Source organism: Engraulis encrasicolus, chromosome 15, assembly GCF_034702125.1.
Source record: "Engraulis encrasicolus isolate BLACKSEA-1 chromosome 15, IST_EnEncr_1.0, whole genome shotgun sequence".
In the NCBI taxonomy this organism is placed as follows: Eukaryota; Metazoa; Chordata; class Actinopteri; order Clupeiformes; family Engraulidae; genus Engraulis; species Engraulis encrasicolus.
The window spans coordinates 54,336,622-54,356,572 of record NC_085871.1 but is presented as its reverse complement, the minus strand read 5'-3'; the positions used below and the strand labels follow the sequence as shown (position 1 = coordinate 54,356,572).

At 43.9% G+C, this 19,951-nt stretch overlaps 1 protein-coding gene across 8 annotated transcripts in view; it reads right to left on the bottom strand.

Moving 5' to 3' along the window:
• mybpc1 (myosin binding protein C1) overlaps positions 1-19,951 on the bottom strand; it is a 95,996-nt gene that overhangs the window by 38,403 nt on the left and 37,642 nt on the right. For 4 of the 8 annotated variants that reach the window (XM_063217665.1, XM_063217668.1, XM_063217670.1 and 1 more), the window contains 9 exons: positions 18,712-18,753; positions 13,698-13,739; positions 11,086-11,199; positions 9,434-9,582; positions 9,022-9,139; positions 7,696-7,750; positions 6,901-6,957; positions 3,689-3,852; positions 1,976-2,108 (listed from right to left, as the gene is read on the bottom strand). In XM_063217665.1, the coding sequence (XP_063073735.1) occupies positions 1,976-2,108; positions 3,689-3,852; positions 6,901-6,957; positions 7,696-7,750; positions 9,022-9,139; positions 9,434-9,582; positions 11,086-11,199; positions 13,698-13,739; positions 18,712-18,753 (874 nt within the window). The remainder of the gene's footprint in view (positions 1-1,975; positions 2,109-3,688; positions 3,853-6,900; positions 6,958-7,695; positions 7,751-9,021; positions 9,140-9,433; positions 9,583-11,085; positions 11,200-13,697; positions 13,740-18,711; positions 18,754-19,951) is intronic. The other 4 variants (XM_063217669.1, XM_063217672.1, XM_063217673.1 and 1 more) reach the window with 2 other exon arrangements.

The window sequence follows — 19,951 nt, the reverse complement described above, 5'->3', positions numbered from 1 at the left end:
GTTACACGAGAAGACACACGGCACGCGACACAGCCGGCAGTGACACACAGAACAGAGAGGAACAGATAGATCATGCCCAAATACAACAGACATTAGTGACATAGACCAATACAGTTGAGGAACATCAACAGAGAGAGCAAGAGAGAGCGAGCTAGAGAGAAAGTGTGCGTGTGAGAGAGAGAGAGAGATAGAGAGAGGGGGGGATGAAGCTGAATAGAGAGAGAGATAGCGAGAATAAAACAGAGAGATAGGGAGAATAAAAGAGAGAGAGAAAGAGTGAGCCCAGTGTGGGAGAAGAGAGTCCCGGGAGACATCGCACCGGCGATCAGAAGAGCAGGAAAGTGCCGTGACCTTCCAGATGGCTTTAACCTTGACTGACCTTCAGTGACCTTCACCTACATTCCAAGATGACATTTGACATCAAAAAGTTCCCTACATTCTCCTGTGGCTTCCTATATCTGTCTACATACATTGCTGACTTCTTGTGGGTGGAAGTTCAAGTCAAAGGGCCTGAGAGGATTTGGTATGCCTTGCAAATTAATTTATTTTATTTGGACCACAATCATTATTGATCTACAAACATCTTCTTCTCTGTTCACATGTTGATTCTCTATCTGAAACTCTCAAAGCCCTCAAAACTGTGCCAACCATCAACAAGGTATTCCCCAGCACTTTATTGCTAAGGCGGCACACCTTGACAACCGGAACCTACCACCTTGACAACCGAAACCTACCACCTTGACAACCGAAACTTACCACCTTGACTGGGTCCCTTGGAAAGATAATTCATTTAAAGCTCCCACAACCTGAAGTAACAAATATTCTGCAGAAAACACTGAGCAGATGCAGAAGTGCATTTTTTATATTATGTTTGATACTACGGCTGCTGACCACAGGTATGTTACACTATGGCTGCTGACTTGTCTCTATGCAGCTTGTCTCTTATCTTTATGTTCATTTTACAACATCTGTATGTGCTACTGTACATCTCCTGGGCCTCAACATCTCCATGTCTCCTGGTCCTCAACATCTCTAAGTACTACTGTATGTCTCCTGGTCCTCAACATCTCTATGTCCTATACATCTCCTGAATCCTGTGTAGGATGCATTATTATCATGAGGTCACTGACGTCCCACTAAAGCCAGTCACTGTTAAAGACCTTTAAAGAAGGCCAGTCACTGTTAAAGACCTTTAAAGAAGGCCAGTCACTGTTAAAGACCTTTAAAGAAGACCAGTCACTGTTAAAGACCTGTAAAGAAGGCACAGCAATTTCATGTCTGACGAAGAAAGAACCTGTCGACAGATTAATAAACAGACAACATCAGTGCAGACTACATTTATCCTCAAATGTAGCTCAAGACTTAACAACAGTGCAAACTACATTTATCTTCAAATGTAGCTCAAGACTTAACAACAGTGCAGACTACATTTATCTTCAAATGTAGCTCAGGACTTGAAAGTAGGCTTCTTGCATATTCCTGTGCTGCTTGGAGTTGACAGTGAAGTTCACAAGGCAATGCATCCAACATGACTGCTGTACTTGGAGGAGTGCTGTTCATGTGCATGGTTTTAAGGATCTCAACAAGGTATTTCAAAGCAGATCATTAAACCATGTGCATGAAGCAGGCCAAAGCTGGATGATGTTGAGACTGTATAATGTAGTTCTGTCTCTTGACAGAATTTGCACAAGGTCTGTCAGGTGATTGTAATCAGTTTTGCATGTGTGAACCATCCCTGTGAAGCCCAAGCGTAACAATGACTACAGACCAACCTACAAGACAATCCTAAAGGATGAGCATTAAACAATTGAACCCATCAAGATCACGAATGAAAGCCCTTTAATGGAAGAGAGGACCCATGGAAACGGCTTTCATTTGTGCAAGGACAGACATCAGAAGAACATTAATGGCATAGCAAGAGAGGGACAGACATCAGACTACCGTACAGCCCTTCAGGTTCTGGTTCTGGACGTACTTGGGAGTGGGCCGGATCTCCTGGCCGTTCTTGTACCACTTCAGGTCCACCGTGGGGTCCGCCAGGTCCACCACCAATCGGATCTTCCCGCCTTTGTCCACCTGGTACGCCGGCTCCAACTTCTTGGCAAAGGCTTTATAGGGAAAAGGGAAGTAAGCATTAGGCTGAACCCATTGACCTTAGAGGGAAATGAGAAGTAAGCATTACCGCGCGAATAGACCAGGCGCGATGCGATTCAAGTGACAGAGTGCAGCAGCAAGCGATACGAGCGATTGAGGAGACTAGAGTATGTCCGTACAGGCAGAAGGCAAAGCATTCAAGCATTCCCATTGGCTGTGGTCACTGACCTCTACACAGTCATTGGCTGTCGCGGCTTGTCGCCGAACCGCGTCATAGAAAGTTGAAAAGATTTCAACTTCAAACTGTCGCGGTTGGCGTGCGAATCGCTCTAGTCTCCAGAATCGCCTTTGTCGCGCGACTCAATACAAAGTCAATTACTTCCGTCGCTCGCCTCGCTCAGATCGCCGCTGGTGTATTTCTGCGGTTAGGCTAAACTCATTGACCTTAGAGGGAAATAAGAATTATGAGGAAGATCCCACTGGTGGATCGATCGTTGCAGATTGTATAATGAAATAAAGTTTATATTTTTTGGAGCTCATACGCATAATACGTATCACAAAGGCTTAGAGCAGCGCTATGGAAGTAAGAGTCAGGCTAAACCCATTGACCACTGTGTTCAATTTTTAAACAAAGATTGCTGCTCAAGGAGCCTTTGACACACAGATCGCCGCTGACATAGTTCCAAAAATAGTTCCAATATATTGACATACGTAGTAGTTCCAAAATAGTTCCAACAAAGTCTGTTCGCCTGCTAAGATGACCATACTTCCATGACCATACTTCCAGAATACCATACTTCCATGACGGTATATGAGTATATAAGTTATGTGTTTGTTGCTAGTATACAGGGGTGTGTTTGGTGATCACCTTCACTCTTCTTGACGACCATCTCAGTCTAAACTGATTTGACTGATATGATTATGAGGAAGGTGAACAGCGTGTTGAGTAAGGACGAGGATATTGCTAGGATACAGGGGTGTGTTTGGTGATCACCTTCACTCTTCTTGACGACCTTCTCTGTCTAAACTGATTTGACTGATATATGATTATGAGGAAGGTGAACAGTGTGTTGAGTAAGGACGAGGATATTGCTAGGATACAGGGGTGTGTTTGGTGATCACCTTCACTCTTCTTGACGACCTTCTCTGTCTAAACTGATATGATTATGAGGGAGGTGAACAGTGTGTTGAGTATGGACGAGGATATTGCTAGGATACTGGGGTGTTCACCTTTGCTCTTCTTGACGACCTTCTCGGTCTAAGCTGATATGACTGATATGATTATGAGGAAGATGAATAGTGCGTTGAGTAAGGACGATGATATTGCTAGGATACAGGGTTGTGTTTGGTGGTCACCTTCGCTCTTCTTGACGACCTTCTCGGTTATAAGACTGATATGATTATGAGGGAGGTGAACAGCGTGTTGAGTAAGGATGAGGATATTGCTAGGATACAGGGTTGTGTTTGGTGGTCACCTTCGCTCTTCTTGACGACCTTCTCGGTTATAAGACTGATATGATTATGAGGGAGGTGAACAGTGTGTTGAGTAAGGACGAGGATATTGCTAGGATACAGGGGTGTGTTTGGTGATCACCTTCGCTCTTCTTGACGACCTTCTCGGTCTTCTTGAGCCGCTTGAGGAGGCCGCGCAGGTCTGTGATGCCGTACTCGAAGGCGATCTTCTCGTACTGGTCCGGCCGCGCGTTCTTCAGGATGTCCCAGACGTCCACTTCGGGGGCCTCCTCCTGTTTGGGCTCTCTAAGGAGCCGCAAGGAAGTTAAAGGTCAAGTCAGGGTCAAACGACCGTTGACCCTGACTCGACCTTTTGACCCCCGGTGGGCTCCGCAGCCTCCTGCTGTTTGGGCTCTCCAAAGAGCCGCAGGGGATGCAGAGGGGGGGGGGGGGGTTTAAAGGTCGAGTCAGGGTCAAAGGTCAAATGGGGCCATTCGCAACGTGTCCTGAGGGACTTGCTGTAGCAGCGAGCGCCAGCGACCAATCACGATGATCGATCGAAATTTATGTGGAGGTAAACCGCTTGGAAGAAAATACCGGCTCCATTGCGTCCTTGCCATTAACATTTTTTTCTCTATCTTGTAGAACTGATTTTTGTTATTTTGTATCTACATTTTTTTTTTAAATTCTCGCCGCACTGCAGTTCCTCAGGACATGTCATCAAAAGGGAGGAGGTTCAATGGGGAGGCTTTCATTTAGAAACACAGAGATTTAGCAACACAAAGAATTAGCAACACAGAGAATTAGCAACACGGAGATTTAGCAACAGAGAACAGCGAGGCTCCAGTTTGGAGTCTTGGTCGTTTGGGATGATAACAGGTGACAGGTGCAACAACATGAGACAGGTGCAATAACAACAGGTGACAGGTGCAATAACAAGAGGGGTTCAACAAACAAACAATGATATGAGTTTTAATCTGTCACAGGATGACTGATGTAGTCGTCTTGACTGGTATACAGTATGTGTGTCCATTACGAGGTGGAGGAGATACATTCTCTGTTTAGGAGGCACATGTAGGAGTGTGTTGTCATGGGTGCTGAGGTGGTGATTGAGCAGATGATTATAACCAGGCCCAGACGGACTCAGGCAGTGGGGCGGAGCAATCACCAGTATCGATCCCACTGAGATCCACCCCAGAGCCCCCCCGCCAGGTCGTCTGGACATGTAATAAAAGGGCTGTGATGTCATTTTAAAGGGACAGGGCTGTGATGTCATTTTAAAGGGACATGGGCGAGAGTTTTGTTTTTAAAAACAGACGGATGAGGTCAGTTTCAGGACATGACATGCGAGAATTAGCAACGTGAGTGTGAACTGTAGAACATTGCAAGCCAGTGAAAAGGTAAAAAAAGTAAGTTGCCCTGCTGCCTTAAGTTTTTAAGTTAACTCAACTTGAGAAACCCTCGAGTTGAGTTAAGCCTTGGGTAAAGTTACTCACTTACAAACTTAAGGCTGGCGGGCATCTTACTTTTTTTTACGTTTAACTGGCATGCAACGTTTCACAGTGTGGAGAGATGAGAAAGTCTCTTGCGTCTGAAGAGAAGATCAATCTCATCCATCTCACCTGCTGCAAACGAACCCTTTGCCATTAGGGATGTTGGATTACATTGCATTGCATTAGGGAGGTTTGGGTTTGCTTGTTCCTTTGCCATTAGGGATGTTGGATTACATTGCATTGCATTAGGGAGGTTTGGGTTTGCTAGCTTTGGTGTGCCACGTTAGCCTGGTGACCGCGCCCATAATACTTAATGGTCTGGAGGTTCTTTTCTGGGAGGGGTTTGTTGGCTTCCAGGCGGCCGGCCAAGCGAACGATTGGGTGAGAGCTGCCCAATTGTTTCAAAGCAGAACGGAGCGCAATCCTCCTGCCCCTTTTAATCGCGTCAGGTCAAAGAACCTCCAGAACATGATTCGAATGAAGAGAGGTATTATAAGCTGTTCATACCAGGCTAGTGCCACATGGCCAGTAGGTTAAGGTTATCCAAGAAGACTGGTTAAAACATGTTTTGACTTGTTAAGACTGGTTAAGACATGTTTGTTTTGTAAGACTCAAGTCAAACGGCTTTCTTTCATCGACATTCCCTGAATGTCAGAAAGATGTCAAGGCCTAGGATAGCATGAAATTATTGTTTCAATTTCTATTGTATAAAAGGGGATACCAGTCCATGTGCATACAGGCAGTTACTGGCTACGCTAGGTAGATACAGTATTGTCTAACATAGCTATTTTGCTAGCTTCGAGATGATTGTGCGCCGATAACACTATTTTAGCAGCTTCATTGTCGCATGCTCCAGCAGCAGGTCTGCGATGATCGGAATGTGGGCCGCCCATGGTGATGATCCAATGGGATCGCCACTGAGGCGGGCCGCCCATGGTGATGATCCAATGGGATCGCCACAGAGGCGTAACCCCTTCCATCATGCGCTACAGCTGGCTGCTGATTGGCTGGTCCATGAACGCTGCCATCAAATGAAGTGTTAGCGCGCAACAGTCGGCCAACACGCTTGCTCATCCACTTCCTGGAACGCTACTCGGCATGCTGGGTAAAAGCTTCAGGAGTCGTCATACTTACCTTGGTGCGGCGTTACTGTCTAACATTAATGAGTATTACCTATAGGGGGCGCTACTAACCTGGCGTTTCTGAATGCGCGAAGGGGAGAAGAAGAAGACAAGGCCGACATGAATGCCAAATTTAAGACCAAGGGGATTTTGGAGTTGGCTTTGAATTGTTATTGTTTACTTGCCATTGTACCAGTAAAAGATAACGGGTGGAGTTTTTAACTACACTTCAACAGCGACACTGTATGTCTCAATTATGTAAAGTTACAGAGTAGTTAATGTATGTAGTTATATAGCCTACTATAGATTCCAAACAGTTAAGAATATATCAAGTCAGAGGAAGAAGGTAAAATAACGGACCAAAAAAAAAAAATAAAAAAAAAAAATCAGGAGGCCTTCTGGAGGAATGAATGAAAAAATGAAGTAGTGTGAAAAAGAGGTAGACAACCATGTCAAGGCCTCAGGGCCTCTTAGTGCAGATGGGGTCGCCGGCGGGCCTATTCACTATTTGCTGAAAATACTTAACTACATCATAACAACATTGCCATGACAGTACAGAGAGCCTTAAGTAACAGATTAAGACATAGCCATTACAATGTTGATGACAGTAAGGTTATAACATAGGCTCTGCATAAAGGGGTTAAAAAACCGACAAAAAGATGCAAAAAAAAAAAAAAAGAAAAAGAAAAGAAATCCTCCTCCAGGCCAGCAGGTGGCGCCAGCTGCAGTTCAGTTCTCACCTATGCTTTAGGAGGCCACTAAAGTCAAGCTCTCCCCCGTCATCCTGGCCTTCACCGCTGTCACAGACACACAAGAGCAGATTAATGGAGATTTACGTTAGCGAGGCACAAGGTCACAGGCACTAGCAGCAGAACAGAACAATGCTAAACAGAATAACCACAACGCAAAGACAATGCATTAGCACAGCACTAACACATGACGAACGGCAGCTTTACACAAGTACCGTTTTCCACCAACGTTTCATGTCTGTCAAACATGAAACTGGCGGGAAGAGGCTTTGCGTAAGAGCTACCTTGATCAATCCCATAACAACACTTAGCATTCTCACAAAGATTCTGCCTTGTTGTTGCCAGGGCAACTCTATGTTATGCAGATAAAATTGCAAGAATGCATGACAGGGTGGGATTTGAATTTTGCTTTTTTACATTTGCGTTGCTTTCTGATACATTGTTTTTGATCCTCTGGGTGGGATATGCAAGTGTTGGCCTTTCAAACAGAACACATCAACCATGTCGGTTGGTCGTCCAGGAATAACCCTTTTATAAATGGTTAATCATGTCCTCTTTGATGGAAGAAACATGTTCCCGAGTTTGCTGGGATATACTAGATATAAGATACAGGGAACTATTTCACTGTTCAAGCTTACCAACATGCCAGACAGAAATGACTTACAAACAATGGGGAAATTGCAGCTTTTAAAAACAGACCTACGTGTGGGGATGGCCTATCGGGATTCTTGTGAACTTAATCTTTTACAATAAAAGAAACTGATTTGGTAAGGTCATTTCTGGTACCTCCTTTTGAAAGCCGAACGAATGTCAACATTAGCTGTGGGAGCCTCTGCCACTTCTGAAAAAGAATAAACAAACATGAATAGGGGGACAAACATGATAAGTACAAACAGGACAAACATGAATAGTGCAAAAGTTCGAAGATCCAACGGTTCGATACACCCCACAATTATTTAAATGTATCTTTTGAAATTTGAGTTTAAAATAAATGTATGAATCAAAACCATGATAGTTTACCAGATAGAATAGGTTACAAGAATGTAGCCTCTTACTGCAGGAGGGGTCGCCGGCGACCCTATTCACTTGCTGAAAATGCTTAACTACATCATAACAACATTTCCATGACATTACAGAGAGCCACAGTGCTGTGCTAAGGGGTTAAAAGTAGAGATGCACAGGATCCAAGATCCGGTTCCGGGTCCGGCAGGGTAATAGGGTTTTTCATAGGATCCGGATCCGGCAGGATCTTAAGCGGTGGATCCGGTATCCGGCAGTTACCTAAAAATCAGGATCTGGTGCATCTCTAGCCTAGGTTTTTCAGTCAGTCTTTCACAACCCCAATTGCTGCATGGAGTGAAAGAACTTTGGAAGCGGCCAGAGCAGTGTGGCAGTAGGCCAATGAGCCTAAAAAATAGTTAAAAAGGGCCCACGTGTGCAAGTAGGCTATGTGTTTCAACCCTTTCCTAGGATCCGGTTCCGGATCCGGCAGGATCTTAAGCAGTGGATCGGGTATCCGGCAGGATCCTAAAAATCATGATCCGGTGCATCTCTAGTTAAAAGTTTAGAAATAATAATAATGATGATTTAAAGGGACACTGTGCAGGAAATGGTCAAAAAAGGTACCGCAACTATGCTGCTAATTGAAACTGGGCTGCCTATTGCCAAATTTGATCTTTACATGAAAGTTTACTGAGTAATAAACAAACATTTTCTAGTATGGTCCAAGTGCAGTCATTTTTGTAGCTAAAATGGCTATTTTTGGTCATTCAAAATGGCGGACCATGGAGAAGATCCCCCTTTTCATGTATGAAAAGTGCAATTTTTCCAGTCATTATGAATACTTAGAATTTGATTGTGGCGATAAGTATTCATGAAAACGGTAACATTAGTGAATGGGCAGCATGTATTCTGGAAATAGGCAACTACAAATCTCACACAGTGTCCCTTTAAAGCTTGGAAGCACCATCGAATCATATCATGTGGTTGTTTTCTGAACTGAAGGGTAACAGAACTTTGAAAGGGCGTATCACGATACTGCCCTCTTGCACCGCAATACAGTATCATGACTGTATGCAGTCAGCCATTTTGTGTCTATGCCACTCTGCTGACCTTTCACTTCCAGGTCGAAGGAGCAGCTGTCGAACTTGTCCTTGTAGGTCACCTCACACCTGTAGTTCCCCGCGTAGTTCACCTTCGCTTTGATGATGTGCATTTGGAACGTGTGGACCTGCACACCAACAAAACAAAACAAAACAAAACACAGCGAAGAAACAGCAACCCATCACACAAGGTTCAACGCTTCCAATTGACTTCAAACACATTCCTTGGTTGTTTCTTAAATGTTTCTGGGTCGGATGCAACCTGCCGGGGCTTGTTCCAGAGACAACAGATAAAGAGCTGATGGTTTTTAAGGACTGTCTTCAGGAAGCAATACGATGTAAGATTTAGGAGACTAGAAGACTAAACCGGGTTCCGGGTTCTCTCCTGAACCAGATTCTTAGTGTAGGCCCCAGGTGTGTACCTTAGTAAAGCGGTCAAATGACTCCTTGAGCTGCAGGTGTTTGCCAGTCTTGCTGGCCAGGTCCATCCACTTGCCCTTAAACCACTTGATGGTCGGCTTCCTCAGCAGGTCTTTGGCCTCCACCTTGGCAACGAAGGTGATGTCCTCACCTGAGAAGCACATTACACACATGCTACCCTAGTCAGGCCATGAGCAATATACATATTGGCCCTCAATTATCAAAGCAGCGTACGACGAGAATCGTACGTGCGTCGTGCGTACGTTCTTTTTCTACGACCAGGTGGCATTTATCAAATCCCATCGTAAGCGCAGGAAAGATGAAATCCTACGACTGCTCTCAGACGGTGTACGCTGTTTTCAAGTTGGACTTTAGATGACTATGATCACCAACTTGAGCAGTAGTTGTAGCGCAACAACTCATTATCATAAATATGTGACCTACATGATTACAAAATGTTTTTACATTGTATATTTTGGCTATAAGCCAACTTCTACCTGTTTGAATTGGTGCACCCTCCCTGGGAGCGCTGCGTTAATTTGGCATAGGTCAACAACTGCAAGAGACTTCTAATTTGTGATTTCACGTCATGAGTGAATATGTGCAATATACAGTCGCGTATTGGAATGTGCCTTTAGTCGTGGAGTCAATGGACCGACGTCCCTTCTTTTTAACAGCTGGGAGTTCAGGCGCACATCAATCAATACATAGCCTAGGCCTACAGCAATAATCTCCCGGTTGAGTTTCGCCATTACGCACGACTATCCGAATACACACCTGACACATGTGTGTCCGATAACACTTTAGTCGTCCATTTAGGTGGCAAAAGGGCTATCCCCTCGAAGGACTGGAGCGCAGAGCAGGGCGCACGTGAGCGCGAGAAGGACAGCGCACTGGACATGTAAAACTCTCCTTCCCCAACAAATGGTTTGGGCACTGTTTGTTTGCCAGTTTCACGTAGGAACCCTTTCTTGACCTCGTTTACAAAAAGGTTTATCATCATATTTAAAACAAAAAAATTATAATATAATATAATAATATAGATATAAAAAAATCTTCATTATGTCTACTGTAGTCAATCAAACAATTCATTGTAAGTATTTGGAAATCAATCTCTACCCCTTACATATTGAAAACCGAAACACTGTTGACTACTGCTGTTGATTATTTCCATGTGTTATTTTGTTGTCTACCTCGCGTAATCAGGAACTCCACCCACTTTATCGGGAACCAATCAACTCTGAGCAGCTCCAACAATCCTTTTCTTTAAAGCTCAACTTTGAGCAGCATCAACAGCCTGGGATAGAAGCATGTTCAAGGCAGTGATGTGGTATATGCTTAGACACAGCCTTTTCTGGCCTCCGAGGGAGCCGGGTCAACCATGCCATTGGGGAAATGCTATTTGTTATGCATATGGTCAGACCCAAGTCTCGGAACGGGATTCGAAAGTTGATGATAATCAGGCAGTCGTAGTCCCTGAATGCATGGTCTACCTCTACGCTGGAATAGTCACTGAGAAGTGAACTAGTACAGTGCAAGAATACTATGACATGAAACAGGGCCTTTCGTAATGTACAATGACATGATCTTTGCCATTCTGGAAACAGCAAATTAATAACCTAGTGTCTTAACGGGTTAAAGGAGCTCTACTCACCAACTGAGATGGAGGAAGCCGGTTCCGGTTTTTCGATCAGCAGGGTGGAAAGGGGTGGAGTCTCGATCGGTTTGTCTAAGTCCTCAGGAAGTTGCCCATCCCCCAAAGACCACACTGGCCAATCAGGAGAGAGACACGTTATTTTCCAACCAATGGTGAAGCTTGAATGGTGAACATACTCACTGACTTCCTGGTCTGTATCCACACATACTGTACACATAGGAGTCATACTGACATTCATATCGTTCACGCTGCAAAACACATAGTGTAGCAAGCTGCATCTAAAGCTTTAGAAGGCGGCACACATAGTCTTAGCAAGCATGACCATATAAGGCAGGAACAGGAGCAAGAGTCATCTGTGGAGCATGAAGGGCAAGAAAACAGAAGCACAACACAGCTAGGTTGCCGTGGTAATTGGCATGTTTACGTAGAATGGAATCGAGACAATTCGGTTCAATGGGATCGTGTGTAAATGAATTTCTTGTTTGGAGGTTAGGGTGCGCACATCCACAAAAAAAACGAAAGTCCAGGTGCCGGACAAAAGTGGACGACAGTGTGATATAGTGGTCCGGACACTGGGGTTGAGCTCCAAAAATATACACTCTGATTCCCTGCATGTTTAATGAGATAAATTGCATAATTATTGGAGCTCAAACACCATCTCGATTCACCCCTTGGCCCTAATCCTTGGCCCTACCCCTTACCCCTCCCCGTCCGTTTTCTGTAGGGGTATCCCAATAGTCGTTTAGGCAGAGGGGTAGGGGTAAGGGGGAGGACTTTGTAGCCCTCAAAAAGGAGGGGTTCGGACAGGCAGACTCCGTTTAGAGGGGTAAGGGGTAGGGGTAGGGGTAGAAAACTGCAAATGGGAGAGGCCCTATATCACACTAAATGCATAACCTACTTTACATGTCATTGAAGGCAAGTCTTCTGAGCAACTTTAGAGCTAACTTCAGCACGTCCGGTATTGGTCACCTGTGCCCTTCTTTACAACGTCAACTTAAACTTCTTATAGCTACAGGAGGTAGAAAATCAACATGCCACCAAATAACTTTCTATTAGAGTAAGATACATCACACCAGTAGATTTCCTGGATCCATATGACATCACCCCCCTAGGAGACCTTTGGTTAGGAGACCTTTGGGGACTTAAGTATGAGAATGAATGGAGTTCCCTTTGCGCCGTAGATGGCGGCGCACATCTTAGATCAGTGGTTCTGAACCTTTTTTGAATAAACGCCCCCTTGACCCCATCACAAGCCTCCAAACCCCCCCTTGACCTCATGATAAGGCTGTCAACACCCCCCTTAGTATTAAAAGGTGAAATGGACAAATGCCCCCAATGACAACTAGGCACTGCGCCCTCTTAACTGTATCCTTCACAAAGGCCCCCCTAGGGCTCCCCAGCGCCCCCTGGTGGGCTGTAGCGCCCCCGTTGAAAAACACTATCTTAGATGGTAGAGCACATCTTATGCAAGCTGTCATCAAATGGCACAGACAGAGAAGCAGAAGGAGGGGACAGCACGGCTTTAGGAGACCAAACTTGAGCACACTCCTTTGCATTGTGGGTGGGCAGAGTTTGGGGTATACTACTCTAAAAGACAATTCCTTGATGCAACTTTTCACCCTGCCCTACCAACCTACCATACATACACTGCTATACCCTACCAACCTACCCTGCTATACCCCACCAACCTACCATACATACACTTAAGTCACACAAGGAAAAGCACAGACTGTTCAGTTCCCTGCAGCTTATGAAAAAACGACTGTTTCCCCCAAGAGCCATAGCTTCCTACAAGCAGTCGGGGGGACAAATATGTCAGAGGGACATACAGTACTGTACGGACACTATGGGCTTCAGGGGGACACCTGGAGTGCGTTTCTCGACAAGATCGTTGCTTACTAAGTTAGCAACTTTTACTTGGCTGCAATGCAATTTCCCATTGGAAACCTTGTAAGTTGCTAACTGGTTAGCGATGATGCTTTCGAGAAACGGGGTTCAGTCCTTTCCATAACGCCACAGCACCCAACCCATGGGACCCAACAAAACCAAGAGCCTTAGATAACACATTCACTCTGGTTCAGTTGAGCCGCACCCATGGGACCCAACAAAACCAAGAGCCTTAAATAACACATTCACTCTGGTTCAGTTGAGACCGTCAAGATGAGAACATGAACAGTGTGTTTTCAATCAAACCAGTGGTGTAGTCTATGTAGAACACGGGTATATGGAGTATACCCACTTCTAAATTTCAGGGTTTTCAGTATACCCACTTTAAATTGATTGATCCATTGTTTTGAATAGCACAAATATATACAGTATACCCACTTCAAAAAATGCTCAAATATACAGTATACCCACCATAAAAAAGTAGACTACACCACTGAATCAAACACCCTTAAGTTGATGACATGTCAACTTACTCTGACAGAAAATACACTCTGTGTGATTCTGTGTGTACAGTGTGTGTGTGTTTGTGTGCTGTAATCAACCCATGTGTTTGATTTTCTGCCTTCTTGAGAGGGCTAGTGTTCTCTTACGTCTGCTATTGAGTGACGACACCTGAATCTGCTATTGAGTATGAGACATTTGTACACGTTTCAAGATATTACCTGAATCTTTCCTTCCCATGGCTGATTCTGGCACGCTATCATCTGGACAGGGACAGAGAGACGAGACGGTTACAGCATATTAAACGTAATAATACACTGTAACGTCCACAAGCGGCGGGTACACACAAGACTGGCACACACAAGGAGAGATACACAGGTACACAAACCTCCTTGTGCTATACATACATGTGAGGACATGAACACACACATTACATAGACACACACATACTAGTACACATTCACACACAGTTTTTTAAAGAGACACTTTGTAAAGTTAGGACAGCTCATGCAACAACAAATAGAATAATCCACCCATGGACGTTGTTAATGTCGTCTGGATAAACTTTAAACTAAAAAAGCAATCAACATGTCTGTACGTACATGTTTTATTTTTTCTAGAGTTCCTGGAATTGATCAAAACCAGCATTTCTCTGTTGCACTCCTTCGATGCTCAACATTGCACGTCAGCCTTTTCTGCCACTTAATGCATTTCTGTACAAGTTGCAACTGCTAGAAAATGACTCTCATTATCTAACACAATAGGTTGATGATGATATTAAAGGATAACTTCTGCCAATTTCGACATGCAGTTGTAATGCTCACACTACCCTGGACTTGTCAGTACCTATTTTTTCAGCCTCTTCCGAGATCCTGGACATTGTGATAGGGGCAGAGTATTTTTATCTTCCAAAAAAACATCTTGGTTTATTCCCAATAACATCCAAAAGGTTATGCAACATTAGCAGAAAACTAGCAAACAGCGATACCGTTTGGGATAATATTTGGAGTCTGCCCTCATTAGAATAGCTCAGATCTCGGAAAGGGCTGAGCCAAAAAATGCAGCATCACCGGGTACTGACAAGTCAAGGGTAGCATGAGCAATACAAAAGCATATGGAAATCGGCAGAAGTTCTGCTTTAACATTATTGAGGAATGTGCTTGCTTTTGAAATCATCCATCTGGTCATTCCCTGGCAACATTGCTTTGTTAGCTGCCCTGTTCAACATTGTACTGATGCGCCAGAATGCACCACATTGCGGAATGATCTTGCTGTTTCATTGGGAGCCAGAGTTCTACTCTCCATTCTCGAACATCAATAGGACATGTCTGTGAAAGTGGTTGGCCTGTGTTACTGATGTTCACTGAGTTCTCCTTAAGACCATCTTACAAATGAACCATCGTTTGAGTTCCGTGAAGGTTTGATAATAATAATAATAATAATAAATTTTATTTTTGAGCGCCTTTCAAGATACCCAAGGACACTTTACAATCAAAACAAATACATAACAGTAGGGAAAGTAAAACAAAGCTTCAGTGAATTAACAATAGGAGAGTAATTAAAATGCAAAAATAAAATAGAAATAAAAGTACAATAAAGATAAATGTTTTCAAGTAAGAAAAAGAAGTAGAATGCATTTGAAAATAAAATAAAATGAGGGGAAAAAAAAAATAGTATGTAAAATTAAAAATAAACTGATGATTAAAATAAAGTGGAAGTGCCTGTCACTGAAGTGGAAAAGCAGAAATGAAAAGGTGTGTCTTCAGCTTAGATTTAAAAGTAGATAGTGTGGAACACTGACGAAGAGACAGTGGGAGTGAATTCCAAAGTTTGGGGCCAACAACACTAAATGCCCTGTCGCCCATGGTGCGCAGGTGTGTGGATGGAACTGTAAGGAGGAGTGAGTCAGTGGAGCGTAGTGTGGCGGGTGGGATTGTATGGGGGTGAGGAGACTTGTGATGTAGGAGGGTGCAAGGTTTGTGCTGGGCCTTGTATACAAGGAGGAGAATTTTGAAATGGATACGTGAATGGATAGGAAGCCAGTGTAATTGATAGAGGATAGGGGTAATGTGATGCCAGGGTCTGGTGTGTGTGAGAAATCTAGCTGCTGAGTTCAGAATGTATTGTAGACGGTTTATCAATTTAGTAGGGAGACCAGTGAGTAGGGCATTGCAATAATCTAATCTGGAGGTTACGAAAGCGTGGATGAGGTCTCAGCAGAGGTAGGGGTAAGAGAAGGGCGGGAGTCTGGAGATGGTTTTAAGGTGGAAAAATGCAGTTTTGGTGAGGTGTTTGATATGGGATTCAAAGGAGAGCGAAGAGTCGATGATGACGCCCAGATTTCTTACTTCAGAGGAAGTGGAGGTGAAATAGTCAGGGATAGAGAACTGAGAAAGGTTTATCTTTTTAAGTAATGATGGAGTGGCGATGATGATGGCTTCGGTTTTGTTTTGATTAAGTTTAAGAAATTTTTGGGTCATCCAATTACTAATTTCATTTAGGCAGGTTGTTAAGTTAGCGAGGGGGAGTGGATGGGAGGGTTTGGTGTGAATGTAAATTTGGGTGTCATCTGCATAACAATGAAAATTTAGACCATGTTTTCGGAGTATGTTACCAAGGGGAAGAATATAAATGATGAAGAGTAGGGGGCCTAGAACTGAGCCTTGAGGAACACCATGTGTGAGGGACTGAATTTGGAGACCGGAAATCACCAATAGAGACAAACTGCTCTCTTCCAGTTAGATAGGACCTGAACCAGGAGAGTGCAGTACCAGTGATGCCCAATAGGGTTTCCAGCCTTGTGAGAAGGACGTTGTGGCAGACTGTGTCAAAAGCAGCTGTTAAATCAAGTAGCAGGAGGATACTGAAATGGCCTGAATCCGCAGCTAACAAAAGGTCGTTTACGACCTTGACTAGTGCAGTTTCAGTGCTATGCTTAGCCCTGAACCCAAACTGCAATTCCTCCCATAAGCTAAAATGTCATGTGTTCTTGAAGCTGTAAGGCCACAGTACGCTCTAGCAGCTTGGAGATGAAGGGAAGGTTTGAGATGGGACGGTAGTTTTTAAAATCATCCGCTGCAGCTCCAGTTTTTTTGAGGACAGGCGTGATGGCTGCAATCTTTAGGGAGTTTGGAACTATGCCTGTCAGGAGAGAGGTGTTAATGATGTTAGTAAGGAGGGGACTGAGAACTGGTAGACAGGCCTTGACAAGAGAGGAGGGCATAGGGTCCAGGAGACAGGTGGTAGGCCTGGCTTTCGTGGCAAGATCACAGACAGTTTCAATATTAACGGGAGAGAAGGAGGAAAATATTTGAGGAGGTGTCTGAAGAGAAGGGCTGTCATTTAGAGTGGGGGAGGGGAGAGACTGTAGTTGACTGTAAATGGTGTTGATTTTGTTATTAAAATAGTTCAAGAACTCACAGCAGAGATCAGTTGAAGGGGTAAGTGGGAAGGGTTGGGGTGGTTTGATGCCTTGCCAGAACTACAGAGCATAGGTCTACCTTTGAACTACAAGGAGTCCATATGCATGGAGCTGTAGCAATGGATGTGCATGTACTGTATGTACTTTAACCCATTTTGTCCTATGCCCTTTTTGTTTAAGGGTGCCCCCTGCCTATAAAATCCTAAATATCTAAGCCTCCGAAGCACAAACAAACGTGAAATAAGTTACATTTAAAACTACAACCTTCATTTAGCACTAGTACAGTGTTCATTCAACTCTATCATACCCACATCTTTAATAAAACAGCTAAAATCTCAAGAACTTGAATGCAGCGTATATGTCGCTCCAGGACACAATGGGTTAAGTGACGTTGGTGGCAAAAAGTTACAGAGAGGGTCGTGACGTGCAATGCTGAGGATCAGTCAGGAGTAGGACAGGTACGGACTTGAACAGGTAATAAAAACCTTAAAGCAATACAGAAACCCCCCAAAAACCTTAAAGCAATACCGCACCATTCCTGGAAATAAGCTACATTTACACCTTCTCTGGAGTTAAAAAAATGAGCTTTAGCTTTATCCTGTACTAACAGGCATCCTCTTTGTCTGGTGATGTTACTTCAAGCTCCAAGCTAACAACTAGCATTGTATTCAAAGATAATTGGTAGCTTCAAGGTATAATTTGCGTTGCCAGTCTCTGAACATTGGAATTCCTCCAGAAAGGTAAAGCTCGATTATTTAACTCAATGCGAGATGTAAAATTGGTTTATTTCCAGAAATGGTTTAATATTGCTTTCATTTGGATCGTGGGGGATTCTAAAGGAAGCCTTCCCTGAGGAACCCAAGATGTTCTCTGAGGAACCAAAACATTCTGGGAAGAACTCTGTCTCGTTGTTCCGTTGAGAACTTTAGGGGTTCTGCCACAGTAGTAGTTGAAGGTTCCTCAAGAACCTTTTGGGTTCCTTGGTTCTCAGAGGTGGTTTTCAGGCCGATCAGAACGGAGCTGGTGCTGGTGTGGTGCCCGCGCCGTGTTCTTTTTGGACTTTTTCCACACGCGACTGTGTTACCCGGATGAACCTGCTGACGGCCACATTGTCGTCACGGTTCGCAGAGAAAAAGGTATTTTGCGATCTGCATTGCGAACCAACTTTCCGGTTTGTGAGCGCAAAGATCTGTGGCGCGAACACGACGGCCGGTTCGCGATTAGGTGCGGGAAAGGGCACCGGCCTGGTTCTCAGTCGGCCTGAATTGGCCCACAGACCCACATCCCACAGACACCTTAAGTTCTGTCAAGAAGTAATTTTGTAAGGTTCCTCCGAGATATTTTAGGGATTCTGTGACGGTGGCAAATGGAGGGTTCAGGGAACTCTTTCATTTTTTACAGCCACAGCTGTCTTACCACCGGCGGCGACAACATTAAGAGAATCACTGGAGCGTGCAGCAAGAGCGATACGAGCGATAGAAGCGACAGAGCATGTCCGGTAAAAGCAGAATGTAAGCATTCCCACATTCCTATTGGCTGTGGCGGCTGTCGCCAAACAGAGTCATAGCTCATTAGCATGACATTCACTCAAGTCGCCCAAATCCCTTTCCTTTCTTCTGTCGCCACTCAATACAAAGTCGATTACTTCCATCGCTGGAATCGCTCAAGTTGCGTTTGGTGTATTTGTAGCATTACAATTTTCTGCACAGACAATAAATTATCTATCTATCGAGACAGTATGAGTAAGTGGTGTCTATCGAGACAGTATGAGTAAGTGGTGTCTATCGAGACAGTATGAGTAAGTGGTGTCTTACTAGGCAGCTCAACTGATAGTTTCTTGAGCGTGTGTCGATCCTCTGTGGAAGAAAGAAAGCAGTGGGGATAAGTAGTCATTTTTCAAATGATGCTAAGAATATGGAAGCGTGAAATGTAGCGATATCAAAGAGGTACACTTTATGAATAATTGTCCTTTTTATCTGCTTTCTCATGGTGTAATTACGTTTTGAGGTAAAACACTTTGCCAAACAACTTGTTGACAAGATACTTTTACTGAAAACAACAAGGGATTACATTAATAACAGAAATGAGTGAGACAGAATTATTTATACAGTATTAATATCATCAAAGGAAGACTGTTAAGTTTATTATTACAATAGAACCAGTGAATTAAAAAGACTTTTGATTGGATTGGTATATGAATAAATGGCATGCACCAGAGGTCTGCATCCATTTATACATACTGTACATATACAGGGTGAGATGCACATCTCCAGTCTGCCTTTATATGATCCATATGAGGACTTGTTATATATAAAGGACTGAGGCGCTTGTAGGAAGAAGAAGCTTTTCAGAGATTACAAGAGGGAGAGACTCACACCGCAGCATAGTGTACATATGTATCTATACATGGTATATAGGGCTGTAACGATACACTGAACTCACGATTTGGTTCATGTCACGATTGTTTTATGTATGGTTGGATACACCCCATGATTTTTTAAATGTATCTTTTTCAATGAATTTATTTGCTTTTTGCACATTTTGCCAACATCACAAAAGAACATTTTGAATAAAAACTATGATAGTTTATTGGTGGGTAATGGTTGTTTTCTGGACTGAAGCGTGACAAACCTTTGAAAGGGCATATCACAATACTTCCTCCTTGCATCGCGATACAGTATTGTGACTCTGCATATCACAATATCTCGGTTCGACACAATATCGTTACAGCCCTGGTAATAATGGTATACATACAGAATTACCGCAGAAATACACCAGCGGCGATGCGATTCGAGCGACAGAGTGTAGCAGCAAGCGATTGAGGAGACAAGAGTATGTCCGTACAGGCAGAAGGCAAAGCATTAAAGCATTCCCATTGGCTGTGGTCACTGACCTCTATACAGTCATTGGCTGTCGCGGCTTGTCGCCGAACCACGTCATAGAAAGTTGAAATTGTCGCGCTCGTCCCGCAAATCGCTCTAGTCTCCAGAATCGCTTTTGTCTCTCGACTCAATACAAAGTCAATTACTTCCGTCGCTCGACTCGCTCAGATCG